The sequence below is a fragment of the Nelumbo lutea genome, chromosome 1 (genome assembly GCF_056320005.1).
Source record: "Nelumbo lutea isolate HS-2025 chromosome 1, American lotus-T2T, whole genome shotgun sequence".
Lineage (NCBI taxonomy): Eukaryota > Viridiplantae > Streptophyta > Magnoliopsida > Proteales > Nelumbonaceae > Nelumbo > Nelumbo lutea.
The window spans coordinates 133,373,919-133,391,700 of NC_142684.1; the positions used below are offsets into that span (position 1 = coordinate 133,373,919).

Sequence of the window (17,782 nt, forward strand, 5' to 3'; positions counted from 1 at the left end):
CCTAAAATTATTAAATGTTCCTTGAAACTTTGGTAAAATAGAGGCCGGTTTAACCGAGCGAGTGTGAGGTGCCTAATACCTTTCCACACCGTACCTTGGTCCCTGGACCCTAAGAATCTCGATCCCATTGGGCAACGAGTCACCAAGAAAACAAAATGTTTTGCTTGAAAAATCTTGGGTTTTCCTAAATTCCCCATCCCAAAAATTTAGGTGGCGAATCCAAACTCCATATCCAAATCCATTCCCTCCCGGGTCAGGTAGCCACATGGGCTGTGTTGGAACGACATGGCATTGCCTGCATGCAGATCACACAAAGAGTGGATTGTGTCGTGCTGGCCCGTGGGCCGAGCCAAATTGTGCTTCCATTCCTTGGGATAATTTGTGGGGTTGGCTCGACACGACCCACAACCTGAACCTGCAAGGGCCCATGCCATGCCGTGGGCCCATACTGATTTTCTATCTAAGTGGCTAGTGCTACCCTTTCTACTAAAGTTAAAGTCAATCCTACTTTTTTGGCAAATGGCTCTTTTTCCCTTCCATTCAACTTTATCTATTTTAACTATTTGCTAAATTGGGCTAGTGAACTTAATGTTAGGGACTTAGTTTGAGGAGGAGGAGCCGACCATTTGTTTTTAATTTTAACAAATAAAAATTGATTTAATTGTAATTACTCGGATGATTTAATTACCACTTTAGAATTTCAACTTGATTTTAATGGTTGAAGTCTCAAAGCCTCCTAAATTGCTAAGTGTATGACAGTATGAGATGAGAGACTGAGAGTATGAGAATTGAGAAAAGAATTGGTGAATTGGTGTGATGAGAATAGTGGAGGATACGACTATTTATAAGAATTGAAAATAATTCAATTGCCCAAAATACCCTAAATACTAGCATTTTTTAGTTGCTGGGAGGGGTATTTTGGTTATTGTAAAGATATTTATCATTTTACCCAAATGCCCCCAATGTCCCAAACTAGTTGATATATAATTATAGGATATAGTTGTTGGACGAGCATTATTGTCCCAAACTAGCTATCTGTAGGCTTATAGTTGTTGTTGATTGAGGTGGTGTGTCTGTAAAAAACCCCTGAAAATAGTTGAAGCTAGCTGTTTGGGGGAGGGGGGGGGTTCCCTAAGGGCCTCAATGGCTAGTTTCTCGAATGGGCTACACTCGGCCCATTGCGGGTTCGTAGGTTGTGCTACTTGTTGGGTTGTGCCGTATAGGTCCATGGACTTGAAACCCCCAACCCAGCACGATCCACATGATCGTGTTGTGCCTGGCATGGCCCGCGTGCTGTCGTGTAGGGCTAGTCCAAAATCATGTTATGGCTTGAAACAGCCTGATTTACACCTCTAATCCTCTCCCTTGGAAAGATGGGTGTTTAAATTTGGATAAAATACTGAAAACCAAACCAAACCAAACCGAATAAGCTAATTCAGGTATTGGTTTGGTTCGGTTTTTTATGTGTTAAAAATTTAATAGAACCAAATAGGAAACCAAACTACTATACTATATATAATTATATATTATATAATTAATTATTTATATTAATTTAAGGGCAAATTCCCGATTAATACCTTGTACTTTGAGCCTAGTGTCATTTTGATCCCCAAACTTTAAAACGCAACAATTCAGTACCCAAACATTCAAAATGTGTCAATCCAATACCCACCATTAACCAGGCATTAAGTGGCATTTAAAAAGACACAAATGCCCTTCGAGTGTCATTTAATTCTCTTTATCAACGATCCAAACGTTGATAAAAAATAAACAATGGCAAATCCTTGCCTCTTCTATTCAAAAAGGTTGAAGTCACTAATTGAGAAAATTTCCATAATTTTAATTATTGTTTTATATATTACTCTTTTTCTTAAATCTCCCTTTGGGCTTTGAACCCAATCGAAATTTTTGTTAGTATCCATACTAAATGAGAACATTTATTTAAATTATTAATATTTAGTAATTACTAGTAACTAGTAAGTGAGAAACACAAAAGAATCACATTGGAATTGCCGAGTTGGGTTAGGAGTCAAACTTTCAAAGAGTAATTACTAAGTAGTATTTAGTAATTACTAACTCTTGTTTGATTTTTCCCTTTCTTTCCCTCTTTCTACTAACTCAGTCCTTTTATTTTTTAAATTCTTATGGATTGGTTCAGTATTAAATGCTGTTTGGCTTGGTTCAGTTGAGGGATATGACCAATTTGAATAGTGGGTTAGGTCATCGGTTTAAACCGAATCAAACCGAATATACACCCCTACTCGTCATATAAATTAAACGGTTATGTAAGGGTCACTTTCGTCATATTCTGAATTCTCAAATCATACATTATCTTCTGATAGTGTCCCTCTCTTATGTTCGAACGTTATCAAAATCCCCTCTCACCACTTTGTGGTGAGTGGCCAGCGGAATTCTTGGGTTGGGGCTCGAAGGAGATGAGAACAGGAGACAGGGAGGGGAGAGTTTGAATAACGTCAAAACTTTTGAAAGAAGCCCTCTTTTTAAGTTTTGTCTTTTTGTGGGTGGTTGAACCGACTACATCCATTAATATTAGTGTTTTTTCGAAATGCCGATGTGATCGCTTCTGATTGGCAGGTTCACGTATCTAGTGAACCGGGTGCACAGAACGTGGAGTTTCACAATCCGGGCTTGAGGCCCAATTTTACACTATCTCGGACTTGAATTTCCGCTGGCCCATTATGTTTTGACAAAAGCCAAGCCCAAATCCGGCCCACAGGTTTCGGACGTTCTGAAAATTCCCTCTCCCCACTCCGTTCTTTATTTCTGTTTGGCTGCTTATTCCCTTTTTTGATAACCAAGAATCTGGTTGCTTTGGATGGAGGTGAAGGACGTGGTAATTTTCGAAGGCCACCACCGCTCGATGATTTCTGTTAGAATTTTAAATATTCGTTGTAAGAATCGTGGTAGTTAGTCTGCGATCTTTGATACCCTTTATCCTGTCATTTAAATTGATTTCGTAACGGTCTAAATCCTTACCAATCGACCTGAGAGCAAGAGATCATCGAGTAATTTCTATATAAGAGTTGGTGCTTTCCATTCAGAGAAGAGCTCGATATCATGCTTCTAGAAAAGAGAAAACAGAGAACAAAACCACTCGATTTTCTCAGACTTACCTGCGAATGGCGATCCATGGCTCCGGAGCCAGTTCATTCAGGTGGAGCTTCGCAGCTTGAATTCCTATGTAAGTAATCCTCAAAACCCTAAAATCCAAGTAGCTTTCTTGTTTGTGGGTTACTTCGATGTTTTGTCTGTTTTCTTGATCTTGCATTTGAACCTGCAGCATTGGCGACTGATTTCTGCAGTTCCTCTCAATGAGGAGGGAGCTCGGGCAAGTGACAATCGGACACTTGTCTTCCAGGACGTCGAAGCTGAAAACCGTTGGAGAGTCTTTGACTGAGGAAGAGAGGGCTGCGTGTTTGCTCGAATCGTATCGGGACATGAACGAGGAGGTAGAGGATTTTGAAGTCTTCCTTCGGGTGAGTACTATTATAGGATCTGCAGTTTGAATGCGTAACCGTTGAATTTGAATTCATTTTTTTTTGCAGTTTATGGTTTTGGGTTGAGAAATTGGTACTGGGATTGAGGATTTTAAGTAGAGTGAGCAAATCATATCGTTACACGTCTATTTGAAACCGCAATCGCATGTTAATGCTAGAATTGGTAGCAGAGCAAAGATTTCAACTGCATTTCTGAAGGCTGCTACGATGACATTGATTCACACCATCAGTGGATCTGAGAAAACGTCCTATGTTTCTTATATAAACAACTACCTAGCAGAAGATCAGTTCTTGAAGAGATACCTTCCTATAGATCCTTCCACTAATGATCTCTTCGAGATTGTAAAGGGTGGCGTTCTTCTATGGTGATTTCTCTGTTAAGCCCTTTGCTTTAATTTGAATTTGGAGATGGTTTTCTTTCTTGGTTTTGGGGCTTTGTAATCTGAAGGCATATTCTTTGATGTAGTAAATTTATCAATGTGGCAGTCCCTGGGACCACTGATGAACGAGCAATCAATACAAAGAGGGTGCTGAACCCTTGGGAAAGGAATGAAAATCTTACACTATGCCTCGATTCTGCTAAGGCTATTGGGTGTACAGTAGTCAATATTGGCACGCAGGACTTCATTGAAGGGTAAGCATACATGCTGTTTCAGTCGTTGGTTCTTTTCAGTTTTCAAGAATATTTTGGTCCTGTCACTAGTTTTTTGATAGTTTTTTGAATATTCTGTTCCATGCCAATGTACAAAGAAGTAAAACCTTTAACCTAATATTCTATTAGGTTCTTTTCATATGAACCCTGAAGATTATCTAAAAGTTGCATGATAGAAAGCCTGTAAACTTCAAACAAGATTGGAGTTTGCTATCTATGTTTATTTTATTATTCTGCCCTTGCTTGTACAATAGTTGATACCATATGCTTAGTAAGTACAATGTTAAGTTACATGTTTGGTGCTGTTGCAGTGCACATTCTTTTTTCTTTATTTGGTCCTTCTGACGACTTTGGTTGGATTTTTGTTATTTTCTTCCTCTATAATTATGTCGGCGTATTGCAATCTATGAACAAATGTATATTTGTGATGGATTTTTGTTGCATCATGTTGATTTTGATTATATTCATCTTTTTCCTATACTAAGTTATGGAAGTTAGTAGGGTGCTCCTAAGTGCTTGCAGTTTCTAGTCAGTACGAATATTAATATTCTCTGTGTTTTTTATTTTCACTGTCATCTAGTGCTTGGGTTGATTTCTCAAATCATTAAGGCATGCTCTGGTTGTCATCTATAAATCACTATTATATGAATGAAAATTGAGCTTTGTTTAGACTTTAGAGTGTTCAGTCTTGATTCTGGACTATAATTGTTTGAAAGCCATTTTTCTATTTTGAGCACATGATGCTGATACAAACTGAAAATTATGTAAGTAATATTTTCTGTAATTGAAACAATTACTTTGATGTTTTATCCTTAGATACAACTATGGGCGGACCTCAATTTGAAGAAAACACCTCAATTGGTGGAGTTAGTTGGTGATAGTAAGCATAGTTTTCAAGAAAAAATATGTATCCTAGGGTAGATCCCTGGGTTCCATAATAATATTTCCTTAATAATTATCCATAATTTTCATGAGAAATGTATAAACTTCATGTTAAAGTATAGAAAATCAACATATTCCACCATATTCATGAGAAAAAAAAAGAAAAGAAATTTCAAAAAATATAAGGGCTGAACCCCTATTTCTGTTATAGGAAAAGAAAAGGTGGAAGAAGAAAATTGGTATATAGTATAGACACACAAAATTAGTAAAGAAAAAGAAGTAAATGTGTTGATTAGACAACATTTTAAGTTCTTCCTTACTTATTGGTTCAGGTTTTGAAGTCTTTTAGGGTTCAATACAGCATTTAGCAATGTTTGTGTTGATTAAACCCTAACAAATAAGAAAATAATAAAAAGAAATTAGTATATAAACACACAAAATGAATATTTTAGTTTAATTATAACCTCAAAAAAATAAGAATATAAAAGTTTTGTCTGACACACTATAGAAAACTGCTTGGCGATTAGGCGAGGCGAGCCTCCAAGGGTGCCTTGTTGCCTAGGCGTCTCCTTCACAACTATTATGCGAAATAGGCTTTTTATAGAAGTTTTCTACTTATTTGTGTTTTTTATGAAATGTTATTTGCTACTTTTTAGCTCATATGTTGTATTTTGTTCATAAATCATTAGGATGTGGAGGAGTAGATGAATCAACCACCTGAGAAGATCTTACTGAGATGGATGAACTTTCAACTGAAGAAAGCTGGCTACAAGAGAATAGTTACAAACTTATCATCTGATGTGAAGGTAAGTTAAAATTGCCTTAATATGTTCCCCTTCTCTTTATTTCATTTGTGTGTTCATAATTACTATAACCTACCTTTGACTTTCTCAGCATCTTGAAAACTTAATATGGTAGTGTACTATCTCAATGTGGATATGAGATATCTGAAACAAGTGGTTGTTGATTCATTGAAACTTGAAATCCCATTTAGTTATATCTGGCAGTTAGAACTAAAAGATGCATTATAACTCAATTTTATTTCGTCCCACTTGGTGCTTGAATCCCAAAACTAGAAACCAGAAACCAGAAACCAGGCTGAATGTTTCATTGAGTTAATTGAAATCACTTAGAAGTAAGCACTTTTCAGTTTCCATACTTAGAACACTGGAACATGCCTCCTTTTCTGATCAGTAATTCAAAGGCCCTCTTCCTCCTCCTTGCACAAATATAACAAAAGCATGTATGCAATTAGTGAGCATATTCAATTGCAACTTGTTTAAATCTCAACATTAGGACAAGCTCTTTGTAGTAACAGCATCAAATGCATCAAAGCTTAGTTTATGCTAATAAGTCATTTGCTCTAATTAACTTTAAAAATTCTGAAATCATTGCTGTCCAAAACTGGTCTTTGGAAGATTTAAATAGCTGGTAAATTCTTGGGATCTCCAAAAAAGGCAAAGTGATATATTGTCTTCTATACCGAAGGTATTCATTTGGCAAGAGAGAAAAGCAAAGTGTTTTTAATAATAAGAAGATGCAAAGGGATGAAGTACTTAGGAATATCCTCCAATATCAGTGGTAGAGGCTTCATTGAAGCAGGTAAGGGATGATAGCACATGCAATCAAGGGATCGGATGTCTTGATGTGGAGGGAAGTGCTGTTCTTCAAAGGAACAGCAATGTTTTCCAGTTGAGGAAGTATTAATTGGAAGGATTGGTGCCAATTTGGGAATGAATCCTAGAGGATTAAGTAAATCTTATTTGGTGCATGTTACTAAGGTTTTTTTGTGGTTAAAAGAGGGACTTGCTGGGACTGGACCCAGTAATAGATATAAGAGAGTATTTTCAAGGAAGGTTGGTTCTAGAGCTACGAATCATAAGGTTCTTATTGATATTAACTCCAGTGATCAAATTAACATTGATGACAGTTTTGAAGTTGGCGTGTTGAAGAAGATTGGGGTCCATGAGGTGAAAGGAGATGAGATGTGGGCAAAGCTTTGATAAATAATGGAGTTCTGAACTTAGATAGTGGGAAAAGGAAGAGTGGAGTGGACCTAAGGAAACTAGTGGAGAGGGATATTGAAGTTGGTAAATCTGTAGGCCTGTTCTTTTTGGGTGGTGAGGCTTTTGCTAGAAGGTCTTTTGAAAGAGTTTGAGAAAAAGAAAAGGTGAAGTGAAAAAGCAACACTCAAGAGGAAGGTGGAGAGGCATGAGATGAGGGAGAGGGTCAGGATTTCAGACGTGGAGGACTAAGTGCGATTGATGAGAGGAGTTGTGGAAGTTTGATCTGCTGGTTTTTAGAGGAGGCAGATGCTGTTGTTTGAAGTGTTCAAGAGGGTTGGTTGGAGATTTTCTCATCTTGATCTTTTGACTTTTAGATAGTGAATGGGGTTCTTCCATTCTATCCTCTTCAGTGGTACTGGTCATTGATACTGGAAAAATTGTCTCCTTTCTTTTGTTCTAGCTCATAATCTGAATGAGTCGCACATACACCATGTTCCTCGGCACTGAGGACATCCCCGAAGGGTGGGGGATTTCGTGACATTTCTGATTGGCTGTCTTGTGTTTCTAATAAGTTAGTTTAATAATTGGCATGCTGAATCGTATACAGAATGGGCTGGTTTAGATCTGCTGGTTTTTAGAGGAGGCAGATGCTGTTGTTTGAAGTGTTCAAGAGGGTTGGTTGGAGATTTTCTCATCATGATCAGGGCTAGTGTTGCTTTGTTTAGTTCTTGGAAGATGGTTTTAGTTTGGTTTTGTGTGTTGACCCTGGATTTGTGCTGTATTTTTTTTTTTTTTAAATCTTTTGCTGTTTGCTGTTGTGGGAGTATTGTTTTTTTTTTAGGATGATGTTTTATCACCTTTTAATTGTAATCCCTTGCTTTCTTTTTTAATGAAATTTACTCTTGAAAAAAAACTCCTTTGTTCTCTAAGCTCCTCATATGGTGTTAAATGATATGAGGACAGAATTTGTGGGGGTAGTTTTGTAGTGCCCTTGTCCACCTTACTTTTGTGTTTCTTTCATTTATTTTAAATACTTTCTCTTTTGTTTTTTTTTTTGTACAGTTAATGTATAGGAGTTCCTGGAATTTGGAGTTTTTAATAGCTATTGCCCATATGCCTAATCCATTCTCAAATATATATGAAAGGCGATGTTTGCATGAATTGAAACTCAATATTTAAGAAAATGCCTTGTTTACATGGGTAATAGGAAGATAAAATTAGTTTGAGAGGAAAACTTTGTTAGCTCATTTTTTTTTTTGAAGAATCGAGAAAAGGTTTATTAAAAATAAAAAGGAAAGAGGTACAATGGTAAGGTGATAAGATATCACTAGCAAAGAACACCCTCAGAGAGCCCATAAAATCAAACCCCATAGCTTACAAGCAAAGATTTACCTAATTAATTCCAAGCAAAGGACAAAGGAAAAGACCCAATGATGAACTTCTATGAATACAAAGGCCACCCACCCAACAATTAAACCAAAGGAAAAGCCCCTCTCTACAAACCACCTGAACTTTAATCTTCATCCGTGTGGATACCCTCATGGTGAGAGTCATCTTCATCCCATTCCTTGCTTCCTTCTTGAAGGATTTTATTCTTCAATTTCTCTACTTTTTTTTCTTCTTTCAAACTCCTCAAATGCCCTTCTAGCAAAGTTCTCACCACCCCAGAAACATAGACCTAGGCTTTTCCCAACCAAGACCTCTCTATCCACTAATTTCAAACTCCATCAACACCCTCATTATTTCCTTCCAACCTGGTTGCACCAAAGCCAGATTCCATCCCACTCACTTTACTTTCTTATTGTCCCCTTATTGGAAGGGGAACAAATGACTGATCTTGCATCGTTGCCCCCTGTGTTCTGTACCGATTGTCTCATTGCCTCTTGTTTTTTCCTCCTGTACACCCATTTGAATATTTTTGTAGTTGCAGCCCCTACCAGGCCGAGTTTTAGCCTTGAAAAGGCCTTTGTCACATGCACAACATTATGATTTCACAAGTTACGCTATTTCTTGCTACTTATCCCATTCTTCTGTTCCTTCTCCTCTTATTCATGTTTGCTCTTTCGACCCAAGTCCACACTCAACCTCCACCTTTACTTCCTCAAAATGCAAACCATCCTCAAAACAACCTTCAGTGGATTTATCATCATTTGACACTTCCTTTCCTTCGGTCTCATCTTCATATTCCAACTCAAATTCTGTGCTATTATTTGCTTTCCCTTCTCCCTTCTCCCTTCTCCCCGCTTTCCAGCCTCTCTGAATTGACAAAAGTACTCTCTTCCGAGGTTAACAAATCTTGGGCTCGATTTTGAATGGAAGATATTTTTTTGATGAACAACAGAAACTGATTTATTATAATAATAAAGAAAGTGTACAAAGGGGAATTCAATTATCAAAAAAAAAAAAAAAAAGAAAAGAAAGTGTACAAAGGGGATAAAGGGAGTGATTAACTCTCTTAACTCTCCCTTACTATACAGCCCAAAATAAATGATCCCTTTCCACCCCCTACTTTGCTAACGTACCAGAGAATGAATTAGCATTTCTTTTCACCCATTGCTCATTGATTTCTATTCCCCGAGACAACCAAGTACTCCTTTCCTAATTAGTATAGCACCACCATCCAGATTCCTCTTTCTTCTTCAACCACTCGAACTAAATTTGAGTCTCCCTCAATTACTAGCTTTTTCATTCTCTAGCCCTTTGAAAAACTTCCATCACAGTCATTATTTCAGCCCTAAAAAAATCTCCAACATCCTCAATCTCGAGTGGACAACAATGATTCTTCCTTCCTCGTTTTTAAAGATGCCCCCCCCCCCTGTAGGGAATGAATATTGATTAAATTAAATAATGCCTGGTAAAAGAAATGTTGTAATGGGTAAGTTAGCTGAGGCTAGTTTAAAAAGGTGCAAGCACATAGTGTTGTATCGATATACAAGGAACATAAGGGTTGTATCAATATTTGTTCGTGTTCCCTTGAAAAGTATAAATTTCATTTATTCGTGTTCCCTTGAAAAGAAAAGCCTATACCAATTGGCTTCTTAGACAAGTATATTCACATAATAAAATTGCAGATAAATAATGATAAAATAGTAAACAAACTAAATTAAATATAAAGCCCTTAAAATAAACTAGAATTTCAATAATGCCTTGCATAAGCCTGGAATTTATAGAAATGCACAAAGGTCCTCCAACAACACATTTAATTGTGACTAGAATTACCTGTCTGTTAATTAAAATCTCTTGGAGGGCCCATAATGCACATAATACGAAACCTTTCTTTTGTTGAATCACCAAAGGTTGATGGAATCAAGGAATTACCATGAGCTTATTTTTGCAGACTAAAGAGAATATTGCCAACTTCTAGGTTGTTTCGAGAATGACCATACAATAATAAGGACCAATAGCCTAGTCAAGAGGAAGTGATCCCATAGTTTTATAAAAAAGAATTGAGGAGAAAGGAATTGGGGGAGAGGAAAGAAAAAAGGGGGAAACGAAGGTCTTTTTATGAAAAAAAGGAAAACAAAGAAAGACAAAGAAGGTTGAAAAAAGGCTTAAATGTGGTTTAAGTCATGAGAAGGAGGATAGCAGGAGGAAGAAGAGTAGAAAAGGGGAGAGGTAAAAATAGGGTTTTTTGGGACTTATTGATTGTTGAAATGAAGATAATAAGCTGGAATGTCAAAGGGTTGAACAGTGAAAAGAAGAGGGGGGTTAATAATAAATATCTTGAGGAAAGAAAGACCAGATATAGTTATGGTCCAGGAGACAAAACTAGTAGATATAGATAGAAAATGGATTAGGAGCATATAGGGAGGGAGTCAGCGACCTTAGCTGGTCTTTGACTCCTTGGGGTGCATCAGGGGGAATTTTAACAATCTAGAAAAATGGGGAATTCGAGTTTGTAAAGGAACTAGTAGGGAATGGGCACTAATAGATGTTTATTGGCCCCAACTCGTATAGAGATAAGCTCTATTTTGGGAGGAATTATCTACTATTAGAGTATTTTGGGATGACACTTGTTGTTTGGGGGGTGACTTCAATGTGACGAGGGTCTTGGGAGAAACAAATAATCCACACCAAGGTTTTATTGCAAGCATGAGGAATCCTAACAATCTCATTGATACCTTGGAACTGAAAGAGCTTCCTCTTTTTGCAATCTGAGTTTACTTGGTCAAATTTCCAATCCACCATAAAAAATAATCCACCATGTCTTTAACCTTTCCTTGAAGGATGAATCGTCGAACATTGTTTGAGGAGGAAAGGGAGGAAAGATAGAAATAGAAGGTTGAGCTGGAGGAGATAATAAGAAATGAGGAAACTTGTTGGAGATAGAAATCAAGGAGCAAATGGATAGTGGAAGGTGATGGTAACACCATAAAAAAAGTTATTAAAGTATCAAAACACCTAGTACGCCTGTTCGTGTGTATCGATACTTTGAACCTTGGATGATGCCATAAAGAAGGCTATAAGTATTTTTTATCAATAAATCAACATTTTATTAATTAAGATGAAGGATGGTACAATACATTAAATACAGTCAAACTGTGAGAGATAAAACCTCTTGTCTCTCCCCCATACAATCAGATCCCTAATCCCTTACAATTATGCCCAGAAAAATGAATCTCTCTCCACCCCTTATTTAGCTAAGGCATCTACTACAAGAAGGCTGTAAATATTTTTGTATAGGTGGTTTATAAGGGGTAGTTTTATTAAGAGTGAAGGACTAAAAAAGTAGTGTTTCATTTGATAGAAAGCATAAAATTTGAAGGGAAATTAAATACTTGATTTAAGGTGACATTCAGTCTAGGCATAAGGCTAGAGAAAAAGGGCAAATTTCATGTCAAAAGAAGGGGGAAAAGGATTCATACGAGGAGAACCGGAGATGTACATCAACGTCAAATATGATCAATGGCCAAAAACAAAAAGACCCTCCTAGAATTTACGAAGGCTTTGAGGAGTCACTATGCAAAAAATCCCTTCCTTCCCCTGACTTGGACAAACCATCAACTTACACAATTCAACGCTCTGGAATCCATCTAAAATGAGAGGTCAAGTTAAACTTGGTTTCCAAAATCTCGTTAAAAGTGGAGCTGAATCTCCAAGAACCCTCATTGTTTTTTATCCAATTGGTTACATTCATGGAGTCACCTTCCACACCACCATATTAGTGATGTAAAGAGCCAACTCAGATCCAAAGCCCACCAACAAGGCATGTATTTCTGCTTGAGCAGGATCTGCTACACCAATAGGCCCACTAAATGCCCAGATCAGGTCCCGATTAGTCTTGATAATTTGACCCCCTATACTAGCTTGATCCCTGTGGTTCAATGCCCAGATAAGTTAACTTCTAATGGTAGTAACAACAGATTACGAGAAAAATGAGTTCACATCCCGTGCCCCACAATGCCCCACAGCACATCCCCACCTTGTATTGGGAACATCTCCCGATGATGTCTCATCATCTCCCGTACTTGTTACCGGGAGATGTTCCCAATACAAGGTGGGGATGTGCTGTGGGGCATTGTGGGGTGCCCCCTTGTGGGGTGCAGACGTGAACTCGAGAAAAACATCAGATTGCCAAGATATAGTCCTAGAGTTTTTCTAGGCTTTCTCCAAGAATCATTCTTAAAAATCTCCAAACCATTTCTAGATGACGTTGCATCACAAAATTTAAGAATAAGCAAGAGCTTTAAAAACTTGATTCATTTATTCTAAAATGTAAGACAATAGAACAATTTAGGGGGCGTTCTTTTTTTGGATTTTGAGAGGGGGGAAGTTGGTCAATGGGATTTTGGTTCCCATTGACCAAGAAATCCATGTTCTTTTTTTCCAGATTTATGTGGGGACCAAGGAATCTTTATTTTCCTGGGTATTAGTAAGTGATACCCATCTCCCAGGTAAACCTTATTTACCTGGGAAATAAAGGAACATGGGTAAATGCACTTACTTGGGTAAGTGCATTTACCCAGGTGTGTGACTTGCCAAAAAGTGAACGGGGCCATATAAGTAAGTGTCCAATGCAACAAAATATCATCTATTGGAACATATGGAAAGAAGGAAATAGAAGAATCTTTGAAGATAAGGAACGGAAGCTGGATAAATTAGTGGCAGCTGTGGGTAAATCCGTTGCAGATTAGGTCTTAATTTTGCTAGAGTTCTCTCAGCTTTAGAGAGAAGATTTGGGGGGAAGTTTATGAGAGGTGGAGGGGATTCAAAATTGTAATCTGGAAAATTAAATTTGTAATGTTTGTGTAAAGTTTTTTGGTTGTTTAGGTGCTATCTTGTCACCTATTCAGATTGTACTCTCTTTTATTTTAATGAAATTTTCTTTTTTTTACTTTTCAAGCAAAAAAAAGAAATTGTAGCTAGCAGCAAACAACCTTGTATAATTTTTCCCTTGGTAGAAAGACCAAAATGATAAAAGAATGGGTATGCAATGGTTTAGTTCCAGGTAGTTTTCTCTTTGTATTTTGGGTATCCCATGTTTTACAACTGGAAGCAAGGCTTTTTTTTTTCTCTATTTCTGTTGATTTTTTTTATTGTCTCCAGATATGTGATAAATAACTATATGTTGATAATATTTGCAAACTGAATGTTAACAGTACATAATTTGTATGGTGCTTTTGAATTTGTTAAAATAATTGCTAATTTAGCATGTTTGGTTGATCTCCTATTATAAACTTCCATTCTAATTTTGGCTGAAAATAGGAAATTATTTCACATCTTCCTCAAGCAATTCCTACTTGTATACAAGAATTGGGTGCCTGCATTTTCTCTCCAGTTGCCTGACATTGCTCTATCTACCTCTGGGGAGTATTCATCAAATTTTGATGATGTAATTGTTGGCTGCTCTGCTGGACATCCTACTGAAATAATTCTTATTCTAGCTCAAGAGATAGCACAATTAACTGCCCTTGTTGGCGAATGTAAGTTTGCAGATCTTGTTCTTATAAAGATGTCTCTTTTCAGTTATAATTTTGATATTTATTGGCATATTTTACATTGAAGCGGCATGAAATAATACTTATTCTAGCTTAGGAGATAGGTCAATTATGATATTTGCTTCTTATGTGTAGACAGTTTTTATAATATCTTTTTAGAATGGCATGTTTTAAACATTTTAGAAGTGTAAATGCTATGAAACATACTCTATAAGTGTCCATGCGGTTTCTGGTGTTCTATTGGGTAAAATATAGTGTCTGATTAGGTACACAATGCATGTATATATATCTAGTTAGCACAACTTATATTAATTGCTCTTGTTCCCTAGATCTTTGTGTTCTTCTTTGCTAGCAAATATTACTAGGAAATATCTCTAAATTCAGTGTTCAGACTAGACAACTTTGGAGCATGCAATATCCACAGATGATTCCCTTATACTATACGAGTAAATAATCAACTAGGAAAGGAGATACCCCACAAAAGTTGATTCCTCGAGGTTACTCTTCTTACAATGGTGTTAACTGGTGAGTTAGTGGATCGAGGAACCTAGTGGAAAGAGGGATTCACTTTGGATGCCAACTATCGAAGGTCACCAATCTATGGTAAGTAGTGACTTCAGAGATCGAAATATGGTCTTAAATGTAGAGAAGGGAGACTGGAAGAAGGCTGCGATTCTGACATCAACCACAAAAGTAACAGATTGGGGAAGGGTCATGAAGGTGGTCACTGAGAATTTCAAATTGAAAGGTATTGTGAGAGTTAAACCCTTCGATGATTCAAAGGCAGATAAGGGTGGAGAAATGGTACGTGTCGTGCAACCAAAGGCTTATCACTGAAAGAGCTCTAGAGATTCAGCTTGTAGGGCTTCAGTTTAAGTATTGGGAGGAAAAGATCTTGTAAAACTTAATTCAATCCTTGGGTGGAGTTCTGGCAGCATGCAACCTTCATAACCATCACGCAGCGAGAGTGAGAATAGAGGGCCTCAAACATGAAGAGGTTCCCAAATGCATGAAGATGCTGGTCAATGGTGTTTGAATTAAGGTGCGGATTCTTTTGGAAGTTGAATCGACTTGGTGGAGGAAGTGTTCCAAGGAAGAAGACGATGACATCATCCATGGCGGGGTTTCGCGTAGAAGGGAAGGAAGCCAATCGACATCGGTTAGTGACTAGGAGTTGAAGGAAATTGAAGAGACTCCACGTGGGGTTTCTCAGTTGCTTTAGTGATATCATATCACCTATTGCAGCACTTTTTCTTTGTAGAGAACATTGATGTGGGCCTCACAGCTGTGGTCCCACCCTGTCCGTAGGGTAGAATGTATTTAGTCACAGTTGTGGTTATTTTGCTATTCTGTTATTTCTAGTTTCAGTTTTATATTGTTTGTTATTTGTTAGCAGTTATGATGTAAACACCAAGGGCAGATGTCCTTTCATGTAACTAGCATAACCTATATATATTAACTTAAAGTGGCGGTGGCAGAATATTGACATTCTGTCTTCTCCTCAAAATCTGTGTTCTACTGCTCTTTCACCACTCTTTCTTCTACTTCTTCTTCTCTTTCTCTTCTCATCGAACCTGAAATCTCTTAGTGGTCAAGACTGAATAGCAGTCTTGAAAACCTACATGGTATCAGAGCCAAGTTAGGGTTTTTCATGTGAGTCTAATACCAGCCGAGCACATGAGAATTCCCTAGGACTGAAAGCTGAAAAGGAGGAGTTCGCAGGCTGATTCTTGGAGATCGCCAAAGGTGCTAGCAATTATTGGAAACTTGCTAGGGTTGCAGAGTGTTGGTGGTCAGGAAGGATCAGAGAAGACTAGGGTTCAGGTAACCCTAGAAGGCAACGAACTAATTTTTTCCTTGTAAGTTGTTTACTTTTTAAGAGAAGTTCTATCAGAGAAGATAGGTTGGACCTATCTGGAGGGGAAGGCCGAACCATTCTAGTTCTTTCTCTCTTTGATTCACTAGGGTTTTACAGTCTCTACTCTAGGGTTTGAAAGTGATTTGTGGCAAGCCCTAGTGTTTGACTGAACCTTGTGATCTACCTAGAGCTACTCTTAAGTTTATTGGTAGGTCCGATCGGATTCTAGGGTTTCTTATTAACCCTACTACAAGCTCATCTATACAGTTTGGACTGTGCGACTGAATTGCTTCCTTTCAGGACTAATTAAAACCCTACTGCAAGCTCATCTATATAGTTTGGAATGTGCGACTGAATTGCTTCCTTTCAGGACTGATTAAAACCCTAACTTTCCCTAGCATATCAGTTTTTTTTTAAAGCTGTGTTGGCTTGTTGGTTTTAGATCAGAATTATTTCAGTTTTATGCACATACACTGAGAATACAGATCAGGCCTATACTGTTTTGATTGTGATTGGTGATTCAAGTGCTATTTTGAGACTTGACAGAAATGGAGTCTAAAATTCAGGCAGAAGGCAGTCTTGGGAACATCAGTTATGGTGGTATTTCTGAGATGGGTGGTCAGATTACGACCGTAAAGTTTGATGGATCAAACTATTTGGAATGGGCCCAATCAGCCATGATGGCTATTGGTGGAAGAGGTAAATTAGGGTACCTCCTGGGAGATATGAAGGAACCTTCCAAGGGAGACCCGACATATACCAAGTGGATGCAAGAAAACTACTTGGTTATGACATGGCTGTGTAATTCTATGCAGCCTCATATTAGCCGGAATTATTTGTGGGCAAAGACAGCTACGGAGATATGGGATGTTATGAAAGAAACTTACTCCCAACCCCTTAATGTTGCCAGAGCATATGAATTGAAATGTGAAGTGAACACCCTTAAACAAGGAGAGAAACCGGTGTCGGTCTACTTCTTTACCTTAAAGTCCCTGTGGCACGAGATTGATCACTTAGAGACTCTTGAGTGGGAGAGTCCCAAAGATGCTCAGACCCATAGAAAGCACATCGAGACAAGCAGAGTGTTTGAGTTCCTGGCGGGACTGAACTCAGAATATGATATTGTGAGGTAGCAGATTTTGACTAGAGACAGTGTGACTCTCTCTCAGGCTTACTCATTTGTACACAGTGAAGAGACCAGAAGGAATTTTATGATGCAACCCACATCAGCCTTTGTAGCGGCTACACCAAAATCAGGGGGTGATTAAGAGAAGGATAGGAGGAAGGAAGACAAGAAGGATGTAGTATGTGAACATTGTAAGAAACCCAAACATACAAAAGAGACATGTTGGAAACTGCATCCCCACTTGGTTCCTGCGAAGTTAAGAAACAAGAAGGGCATTGCTCATGTAGCCATGAACATTGATTCAACATCCTCATCTGGCACAAAAGGAACATCTTTGGAGACCTTAGCTACAGTTCGGGCTGCCCTAATATAGCTAGAAAAGGAGATTGGAAATTCAGCTCAGCCACCGCAACCTCCATCAGCCCCTATCACATCTGCCTTCGCCCATTCAGGTACTCGAGCTTCAGCCTATCATGCCTCAGCTCCAGGTACTTCTGAACCCTGTTTGGTAATAGACTCAGGTGCATCTGATCACATGACTAGCTTGCCTTCATTGTTTGCTACTTACCATTTGTCTTTTGGTAGGGATAAGGTATCTATTGCTGATGGCTCCCTGGTTCTTATTTCTGGGAAGGGTGACATCAAGCTTTTAGATACTATCTCCCCATCATCTGTTTTGCATGTTCCTAAGCTTGATACTAACCTTATTTCAGTCAGTAGTATTACCAAGCATATGAACTGCTCAGTAACCTTCTTCCTTGACCGATGTATTTTTCAGGACTTGGAGACGCAAGAGTGATTG

The 17,782-nt window shown here is 38.0% G+C and overlaps 1 protein-coding gene across 1 annotated transcript in view; it reads left to right on the forward strand.

Annotated features, from left to right (window-relative positions):
• The first annotated feature begins 2,815 nt into the window (after positions 1-2,815).
• LOC148877683 (fimbrin-2-like) overlaps positions 2,816-17,782 on the forward strand; it is a 111,953-nt gene continuing 96,986 nt past the window's right edge. Inside the window, exons 1-6 of the mRNA XM_088942305.1 lie at positions 2,816-3,202; positions 3,302-3,497; positions 3,567-3,883; positions 3,985-4,152; positions 5,742-5,858; positions 13,764-13,981. Coding sequence (XP_088798431.1) covers positions 3,726-3,883; positions 3,985-4,152; positions 5,742-5,760 — 345 coding nt within the window. The 5' untranslated portion in view covers positions 2,816-3,202; positions 3,302-3,497; positions 3,567-3,725 and the 3' untranslated portion in view covers positions 5,761-5,858; positions 13,764-13,981. The remainder of the gene's footprint in view (positions 3,203-3,301; positions 3,498-3,566; positions 3,884-3,984; positions 4,153-5,741; positions 5,859-13,763; positions 13,982-17,782) is intronic.